The sequence below is a fragment of the Entelurus aequoreus genome, linkage group LG04 (genome assembly GCF_033978785.1).
Source record: "Entelurus aequoreus isolate RoL-2023_Sb linkage group LG04, RoL_Eaeq_v1.1, whole genome shotgun sequence".
Lineage (NCBI taxonomy): Eukaryota > Metazoa > Chordata > Actinopteri > Syngnathiformes > Syngnathidae > Entelurus > Entelurus aequoreus.
The window spans coordinates 15492052-15519879 of NC_084734.1; the positions used below are offsets into that span (position 1 = coordinate 15492052).

Below are 27828 nucleotides of genomic sequence, written 5' to 3' on the forward strand. Positions count from 1 at the left end.
TCTCCCTACGTCCGTGTTTTAAAAAGTCAATACATTTTACTTTTGGAAACCGATACAGATAATTCCCGATATTACATATTAAAGCATTTATCGGCCGATATTATCGGACATCTCTACTTAATATCCATACTCCTTTTCGCTCATAATGACCAACGTCCACATAAAGTTGAGCAAAGTGAGACAATCACACAAATAAGTTAACCACAGCAGGTTTATTTTAGTTTAAAAGGTGACAGGCAGGCAGACCTTACACATCAGCATCATCATCACAAGAAAAATCTTATCTGCCAGCAGGCTTCATGTCAGAGTGTTTTCTCAACATCCACTTCATCCGAGCGTGAAATAAATTAAACAGCTGTGTGATATTAGCGTGACGATACAAAAACTATTTACATGTCACCGACAAAAGATTTGCACACGACCGGAATAAATAGAATTTACTTTTCCAGTATTGCATATGAGAATTAAAGTCCAATATCATTTCAAACAGCATCTCATGTTCTTCAAGCAGTAAAAAAAAAAAAACACCACACGGTGTAAACTCTTCTTCAGGTTGAGACGAGAGGTCTGAAGGAAGAATAAATGTAGTGCTGCAACAATGCTCTCCTTTAACCCCATAAGTAATAAAACAAGCTAAGACCACTAAAATCTGCTCTTTTCCATCCCTTCATTGAGCTGTAAACCTGCAAGAATATTCCTGAGAGTTGGCCTACATCCTTTTTTTTCCGTAACCTAGTTTTCCTCCTCCTTGGAACTCTCGTCCACGTTCTCCAGCGAGTCGGCTCTCTGGATGGACAGTTCTGCGGGGTCCATCAAGGGCAGGGTGTTCTGCTCCGGGTACAACCAGGGCTTCTGGTCTGGGGAGTTCTGCTGCTTCCACTCGGGGTATTTCTGACCCGCCTTGTGCACGCACTTCAGCACCTAAAACAGGGAGAGGCGGTGGTTAGTTGGGGGGCTGTGAAGCTTTGGCCACCACACCCTTCCATTCCATTCTTGGGGGGGGAACAATTCTCCATTCAAAACTTTTTTATTAACTGAGTCTTTTTGGAACATTCATGCATACAACATGATACATCTCAATTTCCACTTTCTCTGTTCAACATGTTCAAAAAGGAGTAGGAAGAAGCAGCGCTTATTGAATCCTACCCCTTTTCCTTTACCTAGCAGTTGCTAACACTTTTGTAATAACAAGAAAATTGATGGGCCGGCTATCTGTGCCCTGGACCTCTGGCCGGGGGTCGCCGTAGTTTTAAGATGGTGCAGAGAGTCTGAATCTGTGAGTTTTAGGTGCAACTGTACAAAACGAGCCACAGAGCTAGCCAAAAACAGTAGCATGTTTACGTAAAAATGCTAACACTTAGCACGTGGGCTAACGATAGCATGATAACAGTCAGCATGTCTCGTATACCAAGTTAGACGACTCAAAGATGTACGGCTGTGGAAATAGGGAAAAAAGTGTAAAAATAGATGAAAAAGTTAGCTTGCTAGCATGCTATCGTTTGCGTGCTAACAGTTACGAAGTGTCACATACCAAGTTATATAACGCTGAGCCAAATGGTAGCAAAAGTAGCAAAAAAAAGTTAGCATGCTAGCAAGCGAACGTGAACAAGATAATGTTTAGCTTGTGTCACATACCAAGTTTGGCTGCGGAAATAGGAAAAAAAGTGTAAAAATAGATGAAAAGGTTAGCAAGGCTAAGTTAGCTTGCTAGCATGCTATTGTTTGCGTGCTAACAGTTAAGAAGTGTCACATACCAAGTTATATAACGCTGAGCCAAATGGTAGCAAAAGTAGCAAAAAAAAGTTAGCATGCTAGCAAGCTAACGTGAACAAGATAATGTTTAGCTTGTGTCACATACCAAGTTTGGCTGCGGAAATAGGAAAAAAAAGTATAAAAATAGATGAAAAAGTTAGCAAGGCTAAGTTAGCTTGCTAGCATGCAATTGTGTGCGTGCTAACAGTTAAGAAGTGTCACACACCAAGTTATATAACGCTGAGCCAAATGGTAGCAAAAGTAGCAAAAAAAAAGTTAGCATGCTAGCAAGCTAACGTGAACAAGATAATGTTTAGCTTGTGTCACATACCAAGTTTGGCTGCGGAAATAGGAAAAAAAAGTATAAAAATAGATGAAAAAGTTAGCAAGGCTAAGTTAGCATGCTATCGTTTGCATGCTAACAGTTAAGAAGTGTCACGCACCCAGTTATATAACGCTAAGCCAAACGGTAGCAAAAAAAAGTTAGCACGCTAAAGTTAGCATGCTAGCAAGCATGATAATAGTTAGCTTGTGTCACATACCAAGTTATATAATACTAAGGTGTATGGCTGCGGAAATTAGAGCAAAATGTGTAAAAAAAATAGTTTAAAAAGTTAGCACGTGAATTTTAGCATGCTAACGTTAATAAGTGTCACATACCAGGTTAAGTGACTGTAGGGTAAACGGTTGTTTCCTAGTGGCGGTAAGAGAAAAAATGCGGGTAAACAATTTATATAACTGGGCCAAACAGTAGCAAAAAAAAGGTTAGCACGCTAATAGTTAGCATGTGTCACATACCAAGTTATATGACACTAAGGTGTATGGCTGGGAAATTGGAGCAAAAAGTGTAAAAAAATAGTTTAAAAAGTTAGCATGTGAATTTTAGCATGCTAACGTTAGCATGCAAACAGTTAAGAGTGGTGTGATTTTTAAAAATGTTTGGGACTTTTGCCGACTTCCAGTGCGACTTTGCTGGGTGTGTTTTGGACATTTTTAAGCATCCCGGACTTGCGCGGCCGGCGGCGGGAAACAAAACAATAAAGTTAGAAGTATGAGCAATAATAATAATAATATGGGCTGCTTGCAATGCAGCGGGCCCATAACTGGATGAGGCAGTTCCTGAAGGAAGTGCGTGTGAATGCTGAAGTTGAATTGAAATCCTGGATTTTTTTAGAATTGTTGAAGTAGAGCACACAATTCCCAAACAGGCTAAATATTTTGAAGTTGGAACAGTTTGAATCAGCTGAAAAATGTGACAGTTTGAAGAATGTCCCATTTATTTCAATACGAATTTCCCCAAAATTTGGGAATTTCGGGAAAAGCGGGAATGTTTTTGAAAATGGTAAAAAAAACAAAAAAACTTGAATGGTCTGAATGAGTTGAAATTGTTGGTGTTGGAATTTTTCAAATCGGTCGAGAAATGTTGAAGTAGTAACATGTTGAATTGAGAAATGGTATTACGCAATTCCTGGAATTTTTTCGATTTAAAAAAATAACTTAGTTTTTTTGTCCCGATTAAATGGAATGTTTTGACTGTAGAACGGTTTAAGTGGGTTGAAAAATGTGGAAGGAGTAGTTGCTAGAAAAAAGGGTGAAAAAGGGTTTGAAAAAAAGGGAATTCTGGGATTTCCTGGAAAAAAATGTAACTTGGAAAACATATCATTTAAATGTCCAGGATGAGTGGAATATGTTGAAGGTGAATTGGTGGAAAAATGTGGAACTGGTGGAAGTTTGAAAAATGGCCAATTCATTTTGAATGGTAAAAATGTCCCGGAAAACCTGGAATTCTGGGAAATCTGGGAATTTTTGGAATATGTCAAGGGAAAGCCCGCAATTGTCGAATAGGCTGAACAGTTTGAAGTTGGAACGCTTTGAATTGGGTGAAAAATGTGGGAATTGTGGAACTTTGAAAAATGTCCCATTCATTTCAATGGGAATTTCATGGAAATTTGGGAAAATGTTAAGACTTGAATGTTCTGAATGAGTTGAAATGGTTGGTGTTGGAATTTTTCAAATCGGTTGAGAAATGTTAAAGTAAGAAATGGTATTACGGAATTCCTGGAAATGTTTCCAGTTCAAAAAACAACTTTTGTTTTTTGTCCTGACTAAGAGGAATGTTTTGACGACAAAACGGTTGAAATGCGTTGAAAAACGTGGAAGGAGTAGTCGCCAGGTGGAAGTAGGGCTTTTGAAAACCAGGAATTCTGGAAAATCCTGGAATTTTTTTTAACTTGGAAATGATAGTTTGAATGTCCAGGATGGTGGAATGTGTTGAAGGTGGAATGGTTTGAATCGGGTGAAAAATGTGGGAATGGTGGAAGTTGGAAAAATGGCCAATTCATTTTGAATGGTAAAATAATGTCCCGGAAAACCTGGAATTCTGGGAATTTTTGGACTTTGTCAAGGGAAAGTCTGCAATTGTCGAATAGGCTGAACAGTTTGAAGTCGGAACGCTTTGAATCGGGTGAAAAATGTGGAAGGTAGAGCGCGCCAAAATCTGAAGAAGAAGAAGTTGACGTTGAATAATAAATAGATGAATTTTGGTGTAGAAAAGCATATGTGTGAATGTTTGGAGCATTCACACAGTACATATAATAATACATTCAATACGTATAATAATAAATAGTGAAGTAAGTTGTGTTTGATGCGGGATCCGAGCCGAGGATGTCGTTGTGGCTTGTGCAGCCCTTTGAGACACTCGTGATTTAGGGCTATATAAGCAAACATTGATTGAATGATTGATATGGTGAGATCAACACGATTATCAATACTATTTTTATTTTTTTTAATTTTTATATTGCTCTTTTTATCTTTGTTATGAACAATATTATGTAAACTCAAAGTTATTATAATTTTTTTGGTTCTTTGTTGTTGCTATTTTTGTATTACAACATTTTATTATTTGATCATGTTGTACTGCATTTTAATCTTTTGTTTTGTGATTGTGTGATGTTTTTGCCTGGACCCCAGGAAGAATAGTCTCCACTGCGGTGTAGACTAATGGGGATCCTTAATAAACTAAACTAAAAAAACTAAACATTCAGAATGTTTATCAGGGTTCTTCTTCTTTGTACTTTGTAAACACTTTAATTTGAAGAGTTCCTTGAATCAGATCATATTAGTACATGGTTTACTTAATCCAGTCCATCATTTCATTCCACATACTGATATGCTAAAGGTTTTAAGTGTTGTACGTGCGTACAAATGTTTTAAATTACATTTGTCTCTGAGGTTATATTTATCTTTTGTTGGGAAGAATTGTTGTATATTCTTGGGCAGCAGGTTATCGTTTGTTTTGTGCATCATTTTAGATGTTTGCAAACTCACTATGTCGTGGAATTTCAGTATTTTTGATACAATAAATAAAGGGTTTGTATGTTCTCTATATCCAACATGATGTATTATTCTAACTGATCTTTTTTGTTTTTACACGGGTGCCACTTACCGTATTTTTCGGGCTATAAGTCGCAGTTTTACGGGTGCGACTTATACTCAGGAGCGACTTGTGTGAAATTAACAACACATTACCGTAAAATATCAAATAATATTATTTAGCTCATTCACGTAAGAGACTAGACGTATAAGATTTCATGGGATTTAGTGTTTAGGAGTGAAAGATTGTTTGGTAAACGTATAGCATGTTCTATATGTTATAGTTATTTGAATGACTCTTACCATAATATGTTACGTTAACATACCAGGCACGTTCTCAGTTGGTTATTTATGCCTCATATAACGTACATTTATTCAGCCTGTTGTTCACTATTCTTTATTTATTTTAAATTGCCTTTCAAATGTCTATTCTTGGTGTTGGGTTTTATCAAATACATTTCCCCCAAAAATGCGACGTATACTCCAGTGCGACTTATATATGTTTTTTTCCTTCTTTATTATGCATTTTCGGCCGGTGCGACTTATACTCCGAAAAACGCGATATGTATGTTACTTCATAGTAGGGCTGGGCGATATGGCCTTTTATTAATATCTCGATATTTTCAGGCCATGTCGCGATACACGATATATATCTCCATATTTTGCCTTAGCCTTGAATGAACACTTGATGCATATAATCACAGCAGTATGATGATACTATGTGTCTACATTAAAGGCCTACTAAACGGAGATGTTAACATGCGGAGTTTCAAGCACTCTTCATTCTCTAGCGGGTGACTTTTCAAATGATGCTACCCATTAGCAGTAATGCTACTTTTTGCCGCATACTTGACATATTACGGGTGTCTGTTCAACATCTTTCCGCTTGAAGCCAAACCACCGCCAGACGATGGACCCCCTGCTGTTTTTCTTGGGAAATAATTCTTCCTTCATTTGTTACCAGATTTGCACCTTCTTTCTCTCGTATTACCACTCGCACCACTCCGTGACAGTAAGTGACGTATGTAAAAAGGTGTGCTTGTTTTATGTCTCTGTGCGAAGGAGAGACAAGAAGGAGTGAGAAGAGCCTGTAGTGTAATGCCCGCAGCTAAAAGCAACTGCGTGAGAACGTATACTCCAATATCACCATATAGTCATTTTCTATATCGCACAGAGACAAACCTGAGATATATCGAGTATATTCCATATATCGCCAGCCCTACTTCATAGGAAATTGGCTTTAATACAATTCTACCCAAACATTTACCTAAGTGGCTAAATAGGACAGATTTTAGAAAACATTTTTTTTAGACTTTTTTTTTTTTAATCGATTAAGAATCGTTACACATAAGAATGGCGACTCGTTCAAAAATAGATTTTTTCTTGACACCCCTAGTTAACAGAGTGTAGTCCAATAAAGTACTTTGCTAAAGTAGACGAGTTGGTTTGGCAAGTCAAAAGTGACACGGATGTCCACAGAAGGGAAAGAATGCTGGAGAGTGTGTTTGGCGACTTCCTGCTTGGTGGTGCACTCAATGCATCCGTTGGAAGGAGAAATGCTAACCATGGAGAAGAACGTCTCCTGTGTTCTCTGAATCTGGAAGCATTTTCTCCAACAGGAGACTGAGGGCCCCTGCTTTTCACACTCCGCGCTTACAATCGCGCTCCTATGAATTCATTCTGGTGCATAATACTTTCGTGGCAGAACACACTGGGGGGGAAGGAGAACACTACCCAGGGGTAGGGGTGTAACGGTACACAAAAATTTCGGTTCGGTACGTACCTCGGTTTAGAGGTCACGGTTCGGTTCATTTTCGGTATAGTAAGAAAACAACAAAATATACATTTTTTGGTTATTTATTTACCAAATTTGTAAACAATGTCTTTATCCTTTTAACATTGGGAACACTATAATAATTCTGCCCACGTTAATCAACATTAAACTGCCTCAAGTTGTTGCTCAGATTAAATAAAATGACAAAACTTTTCTTCTACATATAAAGTGCAACATTTAACAGTTTCAAGTTAACTCATCATGCTTAATTTATTACAGCATTTGAGAAGCCTGTAGTTGATTTATTATGTAAATGTTATATTTTTATCAACATGTGATAGCAGGGACCCTGCCATTCAAAACTAGGCTGCTGCATTATTAATGATTAATGTAACTATAGCTGAAAAAATGGTACAATAGCAAAAGGAGAGCCTATTCATCCCTGAACACCATGGAGTTCATGTAGGCTTAATGATGCACTTACATTATTATATCAACTATCAGAGACAGAAACTCTTCATTTAACATAATGTCCTTTTTTGCTGCTTCAACACAGCTCAATCAACACAGAAAAAGGTACAGTGAAATAACAGACAGACAGGGCTTTGCTGTCCGTAACACACACACCGCAAAATGAGTTAACGTTACGCTAAAAGCGAATTAGCCTTCACCTCAAGCCAGGACTGCGAGCGAGCTGAGCTGCCTTTTATATTTGTAGAAGGTCAACGGGCTCATAGTGATGTTGCTAAGTTGACTGGGAGGTGTTTATTATAATTTGGGGAGAGTCCGCTACCTGATGCTTACCTGCTAGTCCACTGACTACATGCGCTCTGAATACCCACTGCTGATTGGCTGTTACTGCTCTGTTTTTAACCAATCAGATGGTTGTGTGGGTGGGACAATGCTGGGTGCTGTGTAGAGGACTGACAGAGACAGAGGCAGAAAGAAGCGGAGGCGGCTACTTAATATGTTTGTGTGGAAACTCGTTCGGTACACCTCCGAACCGAACCGAAACCCCGTACCGAAACGGTTCAATACAAATACACGTACCCAGTGTTTCCCACACATTCATTTATTTGTGGCGGCCTGCCACGAAAGAATTACGTCCGCCACAAATAAAAAAATAAAAAATATATATTTTTATTTTTAATTTTTTGTCCTGTCCAGCTTCTCAGGCAAATCATATACCGGTAGTTGATGTAGATGCCCATATAGGCTGTTCAGATTTACTTTACAAAAGAGAAGTGTAGGATACTTCTCTTGTTGCCTTATTTGTATTTGACCACTACTGTTTTCTGTTTATTTGTTACTGACTGTGGCAGGACACCTCTGCCTCTGTTTCACTTTATGTTGCTGGTAAATAATATGGTTGTAGTAGTAAGCTAAAGTTAAATTATTTAGTATGCACTAGTTAAAGGGGCAGAGCTTTAAGATACATTTTAGCTTTTATATTTTATAAGACATATTTTTTGTAAGAACCACAATTAATAAATATATTTCAGTGAATAACTTATTGTTCAAATCTGTATATAAATATGTACATAAAGTGTTGTAATTATATTGTAAAATGGATGGCTGGATGGACGTTTAAAACAAAACTGTTATTAATTAGTAAGTATACATTTTTTGAGCCTTTTTAGAGAAAATCATATCATTGTAGTAAATTATGCAAATTACTCAATGTCATGGTGACCACGCCCATAGCCACGCCCCCACCGCCACAGGTATCTTGGCAGTTTATGGGAAACACTGCGTACCGTTACACACTTACCCTGGGGTGTCGAAACGTTTTGACTTGGGGGCTAAAAAAAAGCTGACTGCATGTAATGTAACTATCTACACACACATAGCCTATTTAAGTATACATATTATAATATAGTGGATACATGAATAACAATTTTACGTTTTGTAATCAATTAGAAATTTTAAGCAGCTAAAATGCGCCGAACATGGATAAGTGTGGATAGTTGGTTTTGCATTCTTTCCCATCATGCATTGCATGGGATTTAAATGAATGTCATTTCTAATTATGTGTTGTGTTTGGACTTTTTTTTTTTGTTTAAATATCCACAAAATGTGTGATGTGTGACCATGTGTGTTAAGTATATTTGCACCAGAAGCGGGGAAGTGTTTTTGGATTGGGCCATGTATAGAAATGCTGTGCTGTGTACACTTCAAAGCACAAGTCACGGTCATTAACCCAAATTACTCATATTGTCCACAAGATGGTGGCAATTGCTGTCAGATGTTGAAAGTTAAGTTGAAAGCACGCTGGTGGGCGGCAGTTTGGACACAACTGATTATTAGTTAACTTTCTGCATGTAAATGATCATAAAAAGCTCAGAGAGGGAAGACACGCCCCCCAGTATTGGCCGCTCTTTTAGGCTCAACCGCTAAAACGATGAATATGATTTTAACTCTAGATGCGCTCAGAATACCGCAGCTAATAGGGTAAGCTAATGCTAGCATGGGTGTCTTACTTTTGGCTCACTTTATCAAATGTCAAGTGGCGTCGCCATGGTAACCCACAGTTGTGACGCATGGTCTCTGCAGGTTTCAAAAAGTCACATTCAGGGCTTTTTAAAAGACCCTTTTTGCATCAATACTGCAGAAATACAACTCAAAGGAAAATCAGAAGCCAAGAATTAGTTTGAGGTCTTTATAATCCCTCACACTTAACGCTTCGTATTAGGGACGACCAATATTATTTTGCAGTAAAAGTTATAACATGAATAGTATGTCAGTAAAATGAGTTGGAATATGTTTAAAACTATATATTACAAAAGCAGTAAAGTTGTCATGTTGTGTAAATGGTAAATAAAAACAGAACACAATGATTTGAAAATCCTTTTCAACTTATATTCAATTGAATAGACTGCAAAGACAAGATATTTCATGTTCTCGCTTGTATATTTTGTTATTTTTTGCAAATATTAGCTCATTTGGAATTTGATGCCTGCAACATGTTTTAAAAAAAGCTGGCACAAGTGGCGAGAAAGTTGAGGAACGCTCATCAAACACTTATTTGGAACATCCCACAGGTGAACAGGCTAATTGGGAACAGGTGGGTGCCATGATTGGGTATAAAGGCAGCTTCCATGAAATGCTCAGTCATTCACAAACAAGGATGAGGCGAGGGTCACCACTTTGTCAACAAATGCCTGAGCAAATTGTTTAAGAACATTTATCAACCAGCTATTGCAAAGAATTAAGGGATTTCACCATCTACGCTACATAATATCATCAAAAGGTTCATAGATTATGGCGTAATCACTGTACGTAAGCAGCTAAGCCTGTGACCTTCAATCCCTCAGGCGGTACTGCATCAAAAAGCGACATCAGTGTGTAAAGGATATCACCACATGGGCTCAGGAACACTTCAGAAAACCACTGTCAGTAACTACAGTTGGTCGCTACATCTGTAAGTGCAAGTTAAAACTACTATGCAAAGCCAAAGCCATTTATCAACAACACCCAGAAACGCTTCGCTGGGCCTGAGCTCATCTAAGATGGACTGATGCAAAGTGTAAAAGTGTTCTGTGGTCTGTCGAGTCCACATTTGAAATTGTTTTTGGAAACTGTGGACGTCGTGTCCTCCGGAACAAAGAGGTAAAGAACCATCCGGATTGTTCTAGGCGCAAAGTGTAAAAGCCAGCATGTGTGATGGTATGGGGGTGTATTAGTGCCCAAGGCATGGGTAACTTACACATCTGTGAAGGCACCATTAATGCTGAAAGGTACATACAGGTTTTGGAGCAACACATGTTGCCATCCATGCAACGTTACCATGGACGCCCCTGCTTATTTCAGCAAGACAATGCCAAGCCACATGTTACATCAACGTGGCTTCATAGTAAAAGAGTGCGGGTACTAGACTGGCCTGCCTGTAGTCCAGACCTGTCTCCCATTGAAAATGTGTGGTGCATTATGAAGCCTAAAATAGCACAACGGAGACCCCTGGACTGTTGAACAACTTAAGCTGTACATCAAGCAAGAATGGGAATGAATTCCACTTCAAAAATGTGTCTCCTCAGTTTAAATGTTTACAGAGTGTTGTTAAAAGGAAAGGCCATGTAACACAGTGGTAAAAATGCACCTGTGACAACTTTTTTGCAATGTGTTGCTGCCATTAAATTCTAAGTTAATGATTATTTGCAAAGAAAAATACGTTTCTCAGTGTGAACATGAAGTATCTTGTCTTTGCAGTCTATTCAACTGAATATAAGTTGAAAAGGATTTGCAAATCATTGTATTCTCTTTTTATTTACCATTTACACAACGTGCCAACTTCACTGCTTTTGGGGCTTTGTACATTATTTTGGTTTATTTCATCAGAAGAACTAACGTCAACACAACAGCACTTGCACAGCCGCACACGTCCTCGGTAGCAAACATGGCGCCTGTTTAGTCGGCCATACACTCTTTATACACCACTCTGCCCCTTTATTAGAGAAGCAGTGCAGCCAGTGAATTCCTTCACATTGGGAAGAAACAAGTTGGACTGAACTAAAAGCACCAGAAGCTTCTCTCTGCGTGCCACACCCTCGCTGCCTGTGTGACATCAATTCTGACTGGACCGCGCATGGCTTTTGTTTCCGTTTTGGATAGGGATTTCCGATAATAGCTTTTTTGCCGATATTCGATATTCCGATATTGTCCAACTCTTAATTACCGATACCGATGTATACAGTTGTGGAATTACCACGTTATTATGCCTAATTTGGACAACCAGGTATGGTGAAGATAAGGTCCTTAAATTAAAAAAATAATAAATAATTAATACAATAAGATAAAAAAAATGTAAAACATTTTCTTGAATAAAAAAGAAAGTAAAATAATATAAAAACAGTTACATAGAAACTAGTAATTAATGAAAATGAGTACAATTAACTGTTAAAGGTTAGTACTATTAGTGGACCAGCAGCACGCACAATCATGTGTGCTTACGGACTGTATCCCTTACAGACTGTATTGATATATATTGATATATAATGTAGGAACCTGAATATTAATAACAGAAAGAAACAACCCTTTTGTGTGAATGAGTGTGAATGGGGGAGGGAGGTTTTTTGGGTTGGTGCACTAATTGTAAGTGTATCTTGTGTTTTTTATGTTGATTTAATTTTTTTTTTTAAAACAACAAAAAAAACTTTACCGATAATAAAAAAAAAGATACCATTAATTTCCAATATTACATTTTAAAGCATTTATCGGACATCTCTAATTAATTCCCATGAAAAACAGCAGGGGGTCCATCGTCTGCCGGTGGTTTGGCTTCAAGCGGGAAGATGTTGAACAGACAACCGTAATATGTCAAGAATGCGGCAAAGGCGTTGCTACAAAAAGTAGCACCACTGCTAATTTGTAGCATCATTTGAAAAGTCACCCGCTAGAGAATGAAGAGTGCTTGAAACTCCGCATGTCAACATCTCCGTTCGGCAACCATTTCCATATCAACACCGTATGAAACAAATAGTCAACAACAGAAGGAGATAACGTCCGCAGGAACCTACCACATAGCGAAGGACATACACTATTTGATTTCCTATTATGCAGCTCATTTTTATTTGACAGTTATTGAAATATCTTGTGTGACATCATGCACAAAAGTGCACTTTATTTGTTTTAAACTATTGTAGTGGCGTTCTGTACAAAAAGTGCACTTTAATTTAGTGTTGTTTTGATATGTCATCTTAGTGACATCATGCACAAAAGTGCACTAATAGCTTCTTTTAAAATGTCTCTGACAATCTTGCACTTTCTGTTTTGGAAATGACATGAATGTTTGTGCCACTGCTTATGCCTGGTTCACACCAACGGCGCTTGCCGCGCTTTAAAGCGGCGAGCAAAGCGCCGTCATTTTTGTCAATTTTTCCACGAATATCCCGATCTCTGAAGTAATGTTATGCTTTGATACGCTCCGATACGAATTAGTTGCCGCTTTGTTACCGTTCCTCATGCTTTGATCCCGCTTTTATACGCTTTAAATCACGCTTTGATACGTTTTATTACGCTTTATTGAACTGTATTACGCTTTGATGCGATCCTGACGCTTTAAATCAGGCTCTGACACGATTATCAAGCTCTGTCAACAAAAATAAGAAAAAAATGTGAAAAACTCAGTATACTGTTTACCACACATTTTTTTATATTCATTTATTTTTTCAATTTCTCTTTTTTTCCGTTATATTATGTTTTATATCTTCATTTCTTTTATTTTTGTCATCTTAATAAATATCCATCTTTCATTTCTTATGCTAGTTGAAAATAATAAAAGGCAATTATCCACACATTTTTTATATTCATTTATTTTTTCAATTTCTCTTTTTTCCCCCGTTATATTATGTTTTATATCTTCATTTCTTTTATTTTTGTCATCTTAATAAATATCTATGTTTCATTTCTTATGCTAGTTGAAAATAATAAAAGGCAATTATCCACACATTTTTTATATTAATTTATTTTTTCAATTTCTCTCTTTTTTTCGTTATATTATGTTTTGTATCTTCATTTCTTTTATTTTTGTCATCTTAATAAATATCTATGTTTCATTTCTTATGCTAGTTGAAAATAATAAAAGGCAATTATCCACACATTTTTTATATTCATTTATTTTTTCAATTTCTCTTTTTTTCCCCGTTATATTATGTTTTATATCTTCATTTCTTTTATTTTTGTCATCTTAATAAATATCTATGTTTCATTTCTTATGCTAGTTGAAAATAATAAAAGGCAATTATCCACACATTTTTTATATTAATTTATTTTTTAAATTTCTCTCTTTTTTTCGTTATATTATGTTTGGTATTTTCATTTCTTTTATTTTTGTCATCTTAATAAATATCTATCTTTCATTTCTTATGCTAGTTGAAAATAATAAAAGGCAATTATCCACACATTTTTTATATTCATTTATTTTTTCAATTTCTCTCTTTTTTTCGTTATATTATGTTTTGTATCTTCATTTCTTTTATTTTTGTCATCTTAATAAATATCTATCTTTCATTTCTTATGCTAGTTGAAAATAATAAAAGGCAATTATCCACACATTTTTTATATTCATTTATTTTTTCAATTTCTCTTTTTTTTCCGTTATATTATGTTTTGTATCTTCATTTCTTTTATTTTTGTCATCTTAATAAATATCTATCTTTCATTTCTTATGCTAGTTGAAAATAATAAAAGGCAATTATCCACACATTTTTTATATTCATTTATTTTTTCAATTTCTCTTTTTTTTCCGTTATATTATGTTTTTTATCTTCATTTCTTTTATTTTTGTCATCTTAATAAATATCTATCTTTCATTTCTTATGCTAGTTGAAAATAATAAAAGGCAATTATCCACACATTTTTTATATTCATTTATTTTTTCACTTTCTCTTTTTTTTCGTTATGTTATGTTTTATATCTTCATTTCTTTTATTTTTGTCATCTTAATAAATATCTATCTTTCATTTCTTATGCTAGTTGAAAATAATAAAAGGCATTTCTTTTATAAAACGTAACATATTCTCTTTATTAGTAACATTTTCATACAGAAAAATTATAGACAGTAATGTCAAACTGCAACATCAAACAGCAAACTCTAACAGAAGTACAGAAACAATGATCATCGTATAAAAAAGGCAATGATGCAAAAGAGAATGGATTTGTAATCCTGTGTTGGTTTTACATAAAAGTTTCAATGTCACTAGTCAATATCACAGTCACTTCCTATTTGTAGTTGTAGACTGGGGTCCGCACTTTGAACCAAGATCTGTTAAGCTTTCCTACGCTTTTAGTCAAGTTTTGCTGAGCTTTGTCACGCTTTTTCATGCTTTCATACGCTCTCTGCGCTTTATTCCATTCTTGACAGAGCGCCAGAATTTTTTTAAACAGTTTAAAAATTTTTGGCGAACTTGCCGCATGTCCCGCTTCACTACAAGGTTTCCCACGATCCATTAGGACCCTCACGCTTTAATCAGGCTTTGTTACGCTATAACGCCGCTTTGCATGCCGCTTTAAAGCGCCGTCAAAGTGAACCTAGCATTAGTTACTGTTTAATAAATACACTTAGTTGTGATTTCCCTCTCAGCATGAAAGTTTAAAATGAGCATATATTAATGCAATATGAAGGAGAATGTTTTAATGTAGACACATAGAATCATCATACTGCTGTGATTATATGCATCAAGTGTTCATTTAAGGCTAAGGCAGAATATGGAGATATATATCGTGTATCGTGACATGGCCGAAAAACATGGAGATATTAATAAAAGGCCATATCGCCCAGCCCTAGTTGGAACACACATTATTAACACGCTGATATATTTTTAGGACCTTTCCCAGTCGTCAAATGATTGGATTTGAGACTTTGCAAGAGTGGACAGTGTTCTCTGTCCAACTGTTGGGCGTTGACTTTTACGAAACAGAAGGTTATTTTTACACGGATGTTGGCAGCTTTAGAGAATCTGACAATTTGGAGTTGTCGTTTCTAGGCGTGCTCTGGACGCGCCCCAGAAAAAGAATACCTAAGTAGTGTATTGTCTATAAGGCGGCTCCCGGTCACACCGTGACAAACGTTTTCATACTGCAGCCAGTGTGGAAACTGGGGGAACGAGTTCTGCCAGCCTTCAACAGCTCCTTTGTCAGCAAACCTTAAAAAAAAAGGGGTTTCTATGGCAACCATTGTCCTTTGGACACGCACGAACCCTCCGGCTTCTTGGGCGCAACATAAACAATCCGGAATCTAGTCACGGTTAGCTTTTTTTTTTTTTCACGGCGACTCACCTTTGGTGCCAGAACTTGCGAGGCTTTGTTGACCACCCACTTTGGAAGAGAACCTGAGGAACAAGGTGTCAGGTGTAAACCTTCAGAGTAATAATAGCACGGCGGCGACCTACTTTACCTTTGGGGTCGGCTTGCGAGAGGTAGGTGAAAGTGCAGCTGTTTGGCCCCGTGGGCTTTATGTAGTAGCCTGTGAGGATGGAAATGGCTCGAACCAGGTCACTGGTAGGAGGAAACTTCTGGAATGGCATTGTGTCAGAATTCAAAATAAGACTTTAAAAGAAGAGTGGGTCCTCTGAGTGGACGTACTGGATGTTTGACGGAGAAGTTGATGATGATGTACTCGTCGTCGGCCACGAGCCACGAGCGCAGCGTGACCACGTCCCGGTTCTTGATCGGCCGCGGACAAGACCCTGGGGAGTGTTTAGAGCGTTGTTGTGACCACAAACACTGGATATGGGATGGAGGAGTCCTCCCTTCGTACGAATGTGTCTCACATGAGTAGTAGCCCAAGTCGGCGCAGGCGGAGAGGCGGGCCACGTCGTAACTCTCCATCACGTTGGGGTCCCACTGCTTCCGGTACTTGCTGTCATGCAGGACGTCATACATGGTGGCGGCCGAGACATCCTTGATGTTCATTTTACACTAAAGAAAGGGGAGCACCTTATCAGCATTGGTTTCTGGACTTTTTGTTGCAGGAAATTATTATTTATTACTACTAAGGGTGTAACGGTACGTGTATTTGTATTGAACCGTTTCGGTACGGGGGGGTTCGGAACAGAGGTGCACCGAACGAGTTTCCACGCGGACATATTAAGTAGCGCACTGCACGTTGTGTAAACAAGGCACAACACACGGCAGTGTTTCCCATAAACTGCCAAGATACCTGTGGCAGTGGGGGCGTGGCTATGGGCGTGGTCACCATGACATCATCGAGTAATTTGTATAATTTACTACAATGATTTGATTTTCTCTAAAAAGGCTCAAAAAATGTATACTTACTAATTAATAATAACAGTTTTGTTTTAAACGTCCATCCACCCATTTTACAATATAATTACAACACTTTATGCACATATTTATATACAGATTTGAACAATAAGTTATTCACTGAAATATATGTATTAATTGTGGTTCTTACAAAAAATATATCTTATAAAATATAAAAGCTAAAATGTCTCAAAGCTCTGCCCCTTTAATTAGTGCATACTAAATAATTTAACTTTAGCCTACTACTACAACCATATTATTTACCAGCAACATAAAGTGAAACAGAGGCAGAGGTGTCCTGCCACAGTCAGTAACAAATAAACAGAAAACAGTAGTGGTGGTAGATAGACACAGAGCTTCATCAAACATCTGATCCACTGAACAAAGAGCTCCAAAAATCTTGAACTTTAGACTGCCATCAGTTTTACTCCCTACACTTACCATGTGTTTCCTACTGCCTGCAGACTTTGCACCCTTTGTTATATACACATGTTGTGTTTCTAATATAAATACATTTAATAAAGTCAAATACAAATAAGGCAACAAGAGAAGTATCCTACACTTCTCTTTTGTAAAGTAAACCCGAACAGCCGATATGGGCATCTACATCAACTATATGATTTGCCTGAGAAGCTTGAGAGGACAAAACAAAACAAAAACATTTTTTTTTTTTTTTAATTTTAAATTTTAAATTTTTTTTTAATTTGTGGCGGACGTAATTCTTTCGTGGCGGGCCGCCACAAATAAATAAATGTGTGGGAAACCCTGTACGGCATGCTAGCAACGACCGGGCTACTACAACATGCAAAAAGCCAGAGCTGGAAGACCCCCCCTGCCTCGTTAAGATCTCCCGTTTGGGAACATTCCGGCTTCGCGGTGCGATACAACAATGGATAACATCGCTTCAACAACACAGCTCCCACCGCATTCAAGCAGCCTCTCCTCGGAGAGTCAGGCAGGGCTAAAGCAATAAGAAATGTTTTTATAACAGCAGATTTAAGACCATATTGCATTAAAAACTAGATTTTGACCCACTTCTATGGTGGAAGAACAATGAGCCCATATATCCTCTTACTGCCAAGTTAGCCAGGCACTACCTCGCCATACCTACTACCTCCGTGCCCAGCGAAAGGGTATTTTCCACAGCTGGAGACATTTTAACTGCAAGCCGGTCTGCTCTTTCTGCAGACAATGTGGATAACCTGAATTTTTCTGGCAAAAAAACATTGCAACACATGCCAATACGGCCGGGTTAACTTATAAAGTGCAATTTTAAATTTCCCGCTAAACTTCCGGTTGAAAACTCTTTTGGATGATGACGTATGCGCGTGACGTAGCCAGTAGAACAGAGGTATGGCTCCCCCATTGAGGCCAATACAAAATAGCTCTGTTTTCATCTCATTATTCCACAGTATTCTGGACATCTGTGTTGGTGAATCTGTTGCAATTTGTTCATTGCATTATGGAGAAAGAAGCTGAGCAAGCAAAGAAGAAAGTTGTCGGTGCGAAGCGGAGTACTTTGCGAGGGAAGTCAGCAACACAACACAGCCGGTGTTTCATTGTTTACATTCCCGAAAGATGCAGTCAAGATCGAAGAACTCGGACAACAGAGACTCTTCCCAGGAGGACTTTGACTTCGATACACAGACGCCTGTAGAGAACTGGGACAACACAGACTCTTACCAGGATTACTTTGATTTGGATACACAGACGCAGAAGCGGTACCGTGAGTATGCAGCTGCGCTTCCAAACATTTGATCGCTTGCCCGTACGTGCGTGTCACGTACGTAACTTTGGTTAAATATATAAGCTTTATGAACCTTGGGTTAGGTGAACGGTCCTTTGGGCTGAGTGATTGTGTGTGTTGTGCAGGTGTTTGAATTGTATTGGCGGGTTATATGGACGGGAGCTAGGAGCTAGCATAACAAACACCTAGGTGTTTTTATGCCGGATTAATTTGTGGCATATTAAATATAAGCCTGGTTGTGTTGTGGCTAATAGAGTATATATATGTCTTGTGTTTGTTTACTGTTGTAGTCATTCCCAGTTGAATATCAGGTCCCACCCGCCTCTCACAGCATCTTCCCTATCTGAATAGCTTCAACTCCCCACTAGTCCTTCACTTGCACTTTCCTCATCCACAAATCTTTCATCCTCGCTCAAATTAATGGGGAAATCGTCGCTTTCTCGGTCCGAATCGCTCTCACTTCTGGCCGCCATGACTGTAAACAACAGGGAACTTTGCGGAAATGTTCAACTGACTACGTCACGCTACTTCCCGTAGGGGAAAGGCTTTTTTTTTGTCAGATACCAAAAGTTGCGATCTTTATCGGCGTTGTTCTCTACTAAATCCTTTCAGCAAAAATATGGCAATATCGCGAAATGATCAAGTATGACACATAGAATAGATGTGCTATCCCCGTTTTAAAAAAAAAAAAAATCATTTCAGTAGGCCTTTAATCTGAGCAACAACTTGAAGCAGTTTAATGTTGCACTTTAGATGTGGAAATGTTGCACTTTATATGTAGAAAGGTTTTGTTAAGAAACCAATTCTGAGCCTCATCTTATTTAGTTTTTATTTTATGTATGTCGCATTAACCCTGGCAATGGACCCTGTGTGTATATGTATGTTATTGTTATGCTTAGCAGTCATGACTGCCTGCTGTTGCACCGATCAGCCTAGTGGTGACTCACATCCATCACACACACAGCTATTTTAAAGCAATGTTAAAAGGATAAAGCCATTGTTTACAAATTTGGTAAATAAAATAAGCAGAAAATGTATATTTTATTGTTTTCTTACTGTACCGAAAATGAACCGATCCGTGACCTCTAAACCGAGGTACGTACCGAACCGAAATTTTTGTGTACCGTTACACCCTTAATTACTACTTATGGGTAATAGATTACTTTCACAAGTGTACTCTTACATTCAAATCTGAACATTTGCATTACTTGTGTACACTGCACAGCAAATCTGATTGTTTTGCCCTCAATTGACACAGATCGGGTTTTGTTTTGCATTTGGGCCACATTAGGCTTGAAATCTCATCTTTTCAAATGTGACTTCAGTCTAAACACAACGTGACCCGTATGTGACTTTTACATTCAGCTTCGGGCGAGCTGAATGTAAAATGTAAGTGTGCACGGGGAAATACGCGGCCTGCCAGCGGAAGTGGATATTTCATCACTACGTCCGGTTTCTGTGAGCAAAGTCTATTTTATTGTCTCGTCAATAGTGTGTAAATAATAAACAATATGTAATTTATGGATATATATTTTGATTCTGAAGAAATAGCGATTGTTAAAGGACCGGAATTGACGCTGTGGTTTATTTGCTTATATGCTCCATACATTGTGTGAGTTGTTTACGTAAGGGAGTTGAAAAATAAAGCTAACGCAGATCCAAACTGATGTCCGTGTCTACTCTACTTATCGGACATAAAAATATTAGAACCATTCGAAAATATTACACACACACAAAACAAAACAAAAATTATAACAAATATATATATATATATATATATATATATATATATATATATATATATATATATATATATATATATATATATATATATATATATATATATATATGACAGGATTCCGTAAATTAACAAGGAAGTCACTACTATTACTACTACAAAATAAAACGAGTCGCCACACCTTAAAAATTTGCTTTTTTTTTTTTTTTTACAATCAAATAAATTACTTTTATTTATAAAACTAATTTATACATATACATACATACATACATACATACATACATACATACATACATACATACATACATATATATATATATATATATATATATATATATATATATAGTACTTTATTGATTCCTTCAGGAGAGTTCCCTTAGGAAAAAATAAAATAAAAAATAAATATATATATATATATATATATATATATATATATATATATATATATATATATATATATATATATATATATATATATATATATATATATATATATATGACAGGATTCCGTAAATTAACAAGGAAGTCACTACTATTACTACTACAAAATAAAACGAGTCGCCACACCTTAAAAATTAGCTTTTTTTTTTTTTTTTACAATCAAATAAATTACTTTTATTTATAAAACTAATTTATACATATACATACATACATACATACATACATACATACATACATACATACATACATACATACATACATACATACATACATATATATATATATATATATATATATATAGTACTTTATTGATTCCTTCAGGAGAGTTCCCTTAGGAAAAAATAAATTAAAAAAAAAATATATATATATATATATATATATATATATATATATATATATATATATATATATATATATATATATATATATATATATATATATATATATATATATATATATATATATATATACATACATATATATATATATATATATAGTACTTTGATTCCTTCAAGAGAGTTCCCTCAGGAAAAAATATATATGTATATATATATAATTAATATATATAATTTGTGTATATATATATATATATATAATTAATATATATAATTTGTGTATATATATATATAATGAATATATATAATTTGTGTGTGTGTATATATATATATATAATGAATATATATAATTTGTGTGTGTATATATATATATATATATATATATATATATATATATATATATATATATATATATATATATATATATATATATATATATATATATATATATATTATAATAATAATATAACTAATTATATTAATAATAAAACTAATTTATTTCAATGTAAAAAAACTCACTCATTTTTAAGGTTTGGCGACTTATTTTATTTTGTAGTAGCAATAGTAGCGACTTCCCTGTTCATTTACGGAATCCTGTCATTTTTCTTTTATTTTCACTTTATCGAACTGCGCACGTAAGGAACGTTGGAGCCTTGTTGGGGCCGGCGTGCATTTATATTGCAGTCTGATAAAGATCACATTTTACTTGCAGTGTAAACAGTCTGATGGAAAAAAATCTGATTTGTGCCACTTTGGCCTGCAGTCATCGTTACTTCACTAGTTACTTTGCAAAAATACGTGACTGACATTGCAGTTGACTATGTTTTCCCCCTATTACCTAGCTTGGCTTTCTTAGCTCTGTATGTGTGATTAATAAAGTTAGGTCAAAAAATAAGCTCAGTTTCTTCCTACTCTTTTTTGTTTGACATGAGAAAGTGAAAATATGTTGTATGTTGTGACTGTGTTCATGTTCCAAACATACTAATTACATTACCATAAAACAAAGGAAGAAGAAAACATTAGGTATCCACCCCATTTTTTCCAAGGACTATAAATAGTATCAATTGTCTATAAAATTGTTATACGTACGCCTCTGCATAACATTGTATCTTTATTAACATCATCAATCTTTATTGCAGACCTTAAGATCCATTTAAACATATAAAAACAGAATATAATACATTAAAAACAAAAAAAAACAATAAAACATACATTAAAAACAAAACAATAAAACATAAAAATAATAAAAACATATAACATTGAATAAAAACAAAAAAATAAGAATAGATTAACTTGCAACAAAAAATAACTACATTTTTCTTTAGTTCGTAACAGAAAATCTTTAAAGTGCATCAATTTGCCTGAAAAATGAATACAATTAAATCCTAATTAAACTTTTTTAAGCCAAAATAAAGTCAGAATAATGGCTACATTAGGCACGTTTTGTCGGGCACTGTTTTTCGGGGTCTCGGCATCGCACCACTGTTTGAAAAGGACTGTCTAGTCTTTAAAAAAATTATATTTATCATGAAGAAATAATACATAGAATGAATACACATTTTGAACATATACTATGTCTTTTTTAGAGTTTGAAACAAAAACATAATACAGCCCTGTTATGAAAAATGTCAACTGTAAAGAATGCTGGCTTGCATGAGGATATATTCAATATGTTTATTTATATAGTAACTATTGTTCATAATAAATATAGCCCTGTTATGAAAGACACATGTCTACTGTAAAGGATATCAGGAGGATATAATACATGTATTTTTTTATTGATACAATAAATATTTTCATAATAAATATAGTCTTGTTATGAAAGAAACATGTCTACTGGCTATCAGCAGGATATAATACTTTATCATTATTCAATAAATATTTTCATAACAAAAACAGCCCTGTTATAAAAGGACATGTCTACTGTAAAGGACACTGACTCTCAGGAGGATAGGATTTTTTTCTTCTCCCATTTATACCATAAATCCATCCATCCATTTTCTACCGCTTGTCCCTTTTGGGGTGGCGGGGGGTGCTGGAGCCTATCTCAGCTGCATTCGGGCAGAAGTATTTTCTTAATATAGCCAGGTTATTAAAGAAACATGTCTACTGCAAAGGATACTGGCTATCATGAGGATATAATAAATATATTTGTATTTTATTATACAATAAATATTTTCATAATAAATATAGTCCTGTTATAATAGACATTTCTACTGTAAAGGACACCGATTCTCAGGAGGATATATATATATATATATATATATATATATATATATATATATATAATATATATATATATATATTATTGTATTTGTTCATAATAAATAATCTTTCTAATAGTACTGTTACTTAATAATTCTGCCCATTTAACAAAACAGAACAAAAAAATCTAATTTCATCCCAAATGTCATTTTTATTCCATGTTAATTTTTCACACAGGTGCTTTCTTACATTTAAACCCGCACTTTACAAATGTGATTTATATGACTTGTTTTAGTTGGTTATGGGGCTCTCAAAGCAGCATTTTTTGTCAATAAATCATCAAATTTGTCAAATAAAAAATCATAAAAATATATAATGAAATGTAAAATGTCAATATATGCACGCATATATTTAATACTAATATTTAGGTTGAGTATCATATTAGTTAGGATCAAACGCCAATGCAAAGCAGCATTTTTGTCAATAAATTATCAAATTTGTAAAAATAAAAAATAATAAAAATATATAATGAAATGTAAAATGTCAATATATGCATGTATATATTTAATACTAATATTTAGGCTGAGTATAATACTAGTTAGGATCAAACTCCAATGCAAAGCAGCATTTTTTGTCAATAAATCATCAAATTTGTCAAATAAAAAATCATAAAAATATATTATGACATGTAAAATGTCAATATATGCATGTATATATTTAATACTAATATTTAGGTTGAGTATCATATTAGTTAGGATCAAACTCCAATGCAAAGCAGCATTTTTGTCAATAAATCATCAAATTTGTCAAATAAAAAAATCATAAAAAAACATATAATAACATGTAAAATGTCAATATATGCATGTATATATTTAATACTAATATTTAGGTTGAGTATAATACTAGTTAGGATCAAACTCCAATGCAAAGCAGCATTTTTTTGTCAATAAATCATCAAATTTGCCAAATAAAAAATCATAAAAATATATAATGACAAGTAAAATGTCAATTATATGCATGTATATATTTAATACTAATATTTAGGCTGAGTATAATACTAGTTAGGATCAAACTCCAATGCAAAGCAGCATTTTTTGTCAATAAATCATCAAATTTGTCAAATAAAAAATCATAAAAATATATTATGACATGTAAAATGTCAATATATGCATGTATATATTTAATACTAATATTTAGGTTGAGTATCATATTAGTTAGGATCAAACTCCAATGCAAAGCAGCATTTTTGTCAATAAATCATCAAATTTGTCAAATAAAAAAATCATAAAAAAATATATAATGACAAGTAAAATGTCAATATATGCATGTATATATTTAATACTAATATTTAGGCTGAGTATAATACTAGTTAGGATCAAACTCCAATGCAAAGCAGCATTTTTTGTCAATAAATCATCACATTTGCCAAATAAAAAATCATAAAAATATATAATGACATGTAAAATGTCAATATATGCATGCATATATTTAATACTAATATTTAGGTTGCGTATAATACTAGTTAGGATCAAACTCCAATGCAATTTAGCATTTTTTGTCAATAAATCATCAAATTTGTAAAAATAAAAAATCATACAAATATATAATGACATGTAAAATGTCAATATATGCATGTATGTATTTAATGCTAATATTTAGGTTGAGTATCATATTGGTTAGGATCAAACTCCAATGCAAAGCAGCATTTTTTGTCAATAAATCATCAAATTTGTCAAATAAAAAATCATAAAAATATTTAATGACATGTAAAATGTCAATATATGCATGTATATATTTAATACTAATATTTAGGTTGAGTATAATACTAGTTAGGCTCAAACGCCAATGCAAAGCAGCATTTTTTGTCAATAAATCAAATTTGTCAAATAAAAAATTATAAAAATATATAATGACATGTAAAATGTCAATATATGCATGCATATATTTAATACTAATATTTAGGTTGCGTATAATACTAGTTAGGATCAAACTCCAATGCAATTCAGCATTTTTTTGTCAATAAATCATCAAATTTGTAAAAATAAAAAATAATAAAAGTATATAACAAAATGTAAAATGTCAATATATGCATGTATATATTTAATACTAATATTTAGGTTGAGTATAATACTAGTTAGGCTCAAACTCCAATGCAAAGCAGCATTTTTTGTCAATAAATCATCACATTTGTCAAATAAAAAATCATAAAAATATATAATGACATGTAAAATGTCAATATATGCATGTATATATTTAATACTAATATTTAGGTTGAGTATAATACTAGTTAGGATCAAACTCAAATGCAAAGCAGCATTTTTTTGTCAATAAATCATCAAATTTGTCAAATAAAAAATCATAAAAATATATAATGACATGTAAAATGTCAATATATGCATGTATATATTTAATACTAATATATAAGTTGAGTATCATATTAGTTAGGATCAAACTCCAATGCAAAGCAGCATTTTTGTCAATAAATCATCAAATTTGTCAAATAAAAAAATCATAAAAAAATATATAATGACATGTAAAATGTCAATATATGCATGTATATATTTAATACTAATATTTAGGTTGAGTATAATACTAGTTAGGATCAAACTCCAATGCAAAGCAGCATTTTTTTGTCAATAAATCATCAAATTTGTCAAATAAAAAATCATAAACATATATAATGACATGTAAAATGTCAATATATGCATGTATATATTTAATTCCAATATTTAGGTTGAGTATCATATTAGTTAGGATCAAACGCCAATGCAAAGCAGCATTTTTGTCAATAAGTCATCAAATTTGTCAAATAAAAAAATCATAAAAATATATAATGACATGTAAAATGTCAATATATGCATGTATATATTTAATACTAATATTTAGGTTGAGTATAATACTAGTTAGGCTCAAACGCCAATGGAAAGCAGCATTTTTTGTCAATAAATCATCAAATTTGTCAAATAAAAAATTATAAAAATATATAATGACATGTAAAATGTCAATATATGCATGCATATATTTAATACTAATATTTAGGTTGCGTATAATACTAGTTAGGATCAAACGCCAATGCAAAGCAGCATTTTTTGTCAATAAATCATCAAATTTGTCAAATAAAAAAAAAACTAAAAATATATAATGACATGTAAAATGTCAATATATGCATGCATATATTTAATACTAATATTTAGGTTGAGTATCATATTAGTTAGGATCAAACTCCAATGCAAAGCAGCATTTTTGTCAATAAATCATCAAATTTGTCAAATAAAAAAATCATAAAAAAATATATAATGACAAGTAAAATGTCAATATATGCATGTATATATTTAATACTAATATTTAGGTTGAGTATAATACTAGTTAGGCTCAAACGCCAATGCAAAGCAGCATTTTTTGTCAATAAATCATCAAATTTGTCAAATAAAAAATTATAAAAATATATAATGACATGTAAAATGTCAATATATGCATGCATATATTTAATACTAATATTTAGGTTGCGTATAATACTAGTTAGGATCAAACTCCAATGCAATTTAGCATTTTTTGTCAAAAAATCATCAAATTTGTAAAAATAAAAAATAATAAAAGTATACAACACGGGTTGGAGTTGGGGGTTAAGTCACCAAAATGATTCCCGGGCGCGGCGCCGCTGCTGCCCACTGCTCCCCAAGGGGATGGGTCAAATGCAGAGGACACATTTCAGTACATCTAGTGTGTGTGACAATCATTGGTATCTTTAATCTTTAACAAAATGTAAAATGTCAATATATGCATGTATATATTTAATACTAATATTTAGGTTGAGTATCATACTAGTTAGGCTCCAACTTCAATGCAAAGCAGCATTTTTTGTCAATAAATCATCACATTTGTCAAATAAAAAATCATAAAAATATATAATGACATGTAAAATGTCAATATATGCATGCATATATTTAATACTAATATTTATGTTGAGTATCATATTAGTTAGGATCAAACTCCAATTGAATAGTCCCCACAGTGATTGATGACGTCAGACCAGAAAGCTGACCAAAGTGGACTTACCTTGAGTTTGTGTACTTTGGCTGCGACCGGGTTCCCCTTGTCCGTGGCCTCCGACCACACTTGGCTGTCGTGGCTGTTGTACCTGAGCTGCCAGGTGTCCGTGGACAGGCACTGCCTCTTGAAGTCCTCGAAGGCAGCCTCGTCAGGTAAGATGCTGGAGAAGGACATGGCGTCAATCCTCCCCGAGAGACAAAAAAACACTTCTTCGTGGGTGTTGTGTGCTCAGGTGCGGGGCCGGGTGAGACTAGAAGCCGCAGGACGTTGTGGCGCTGATTTAAGCCGGAGTGATCGCCCCAATCAAGTCGAGCAGCATTTTTGCCGAATTCCTGAGCCATTTTTTCTGCTCACCTGCGTGTGACGTCACGGTACTTCGGGAAGTTAGGTGCAGCTACGGGATAGGGGAGGGGACAAAATACTACATGTCGTCCAAAGGAGGGATGGGGATTTATAGCTCTTTGAGGAGCCGTTCTTTTTAAAGAACTGTTCAAAAACCTGGCTCGTTATTATAATTAGTATATTTCTTAAATTTTGTATTAAGGAAACAATCACTAGTATCAGTTGTACCACGGATTTTTTTGTTTTGTTTCTAAAAGCAATGCCTCTTTATTTGTAGGGAATTTTGCGACATTTAAGTTCAACAGACTAGTTT

General features: G+C 34.5%; 1 protein-coding gene across 1 annotated transcript; it reads right to left on the minus strand.

Annotated features, from left to right (window-relative positions):
- Window positions 1-420: 420 nt before the first annotated feature.
- Window positions 421-27576, minus strand: stard14 (START domain containing 14). Its single transcript, XM_062044303.1, has 6 exons — window positions 27180-27576; window positions 16165-16312; window positions 15977-16080; window positions 15789-15906; window positions 15671-15723; window positions 421-921 (listed from the first exon to the last, which is right to left on the minus strand). Exons 1-6 carry the CDS (start codon window positions 27345-27347, stop codon window positions 733-735), a joined length of 780 nt encoding a protein of 259 aa, XP_061900287.1. The 5' UTR covers window positions 27348-27576; the 3' UTR covers window positions 421-732.
- Between the last annotated feature and the right edge of the window lie 252 nt (window positions 27577-27828).

Bases quoted from the DNA above. Each gene is read 5' to 3' on its own strand.
- stard14 (XM_062044303.1), bottom strand. From the start codon at position 27,347: ATGTCCTTCTCCAGCATCTTACCTGACGAGGCTGCCTTCGAGGACTTC. The intron at 16,081-16,164 runs GTGAGACACATT...AACACTCCCCAG, and splicing joins CGACTTGGGCTACTACTCAT to GGTCTTGTCCGCGGCCGATC. The intron at 922-15,670 runs GTGAGTCGCCGT...TCCCTGTTTTAG, and splicing joins CGCAAGTTCTGGCACCAAAG to GTGCTGAAGTGCGTGCACAA.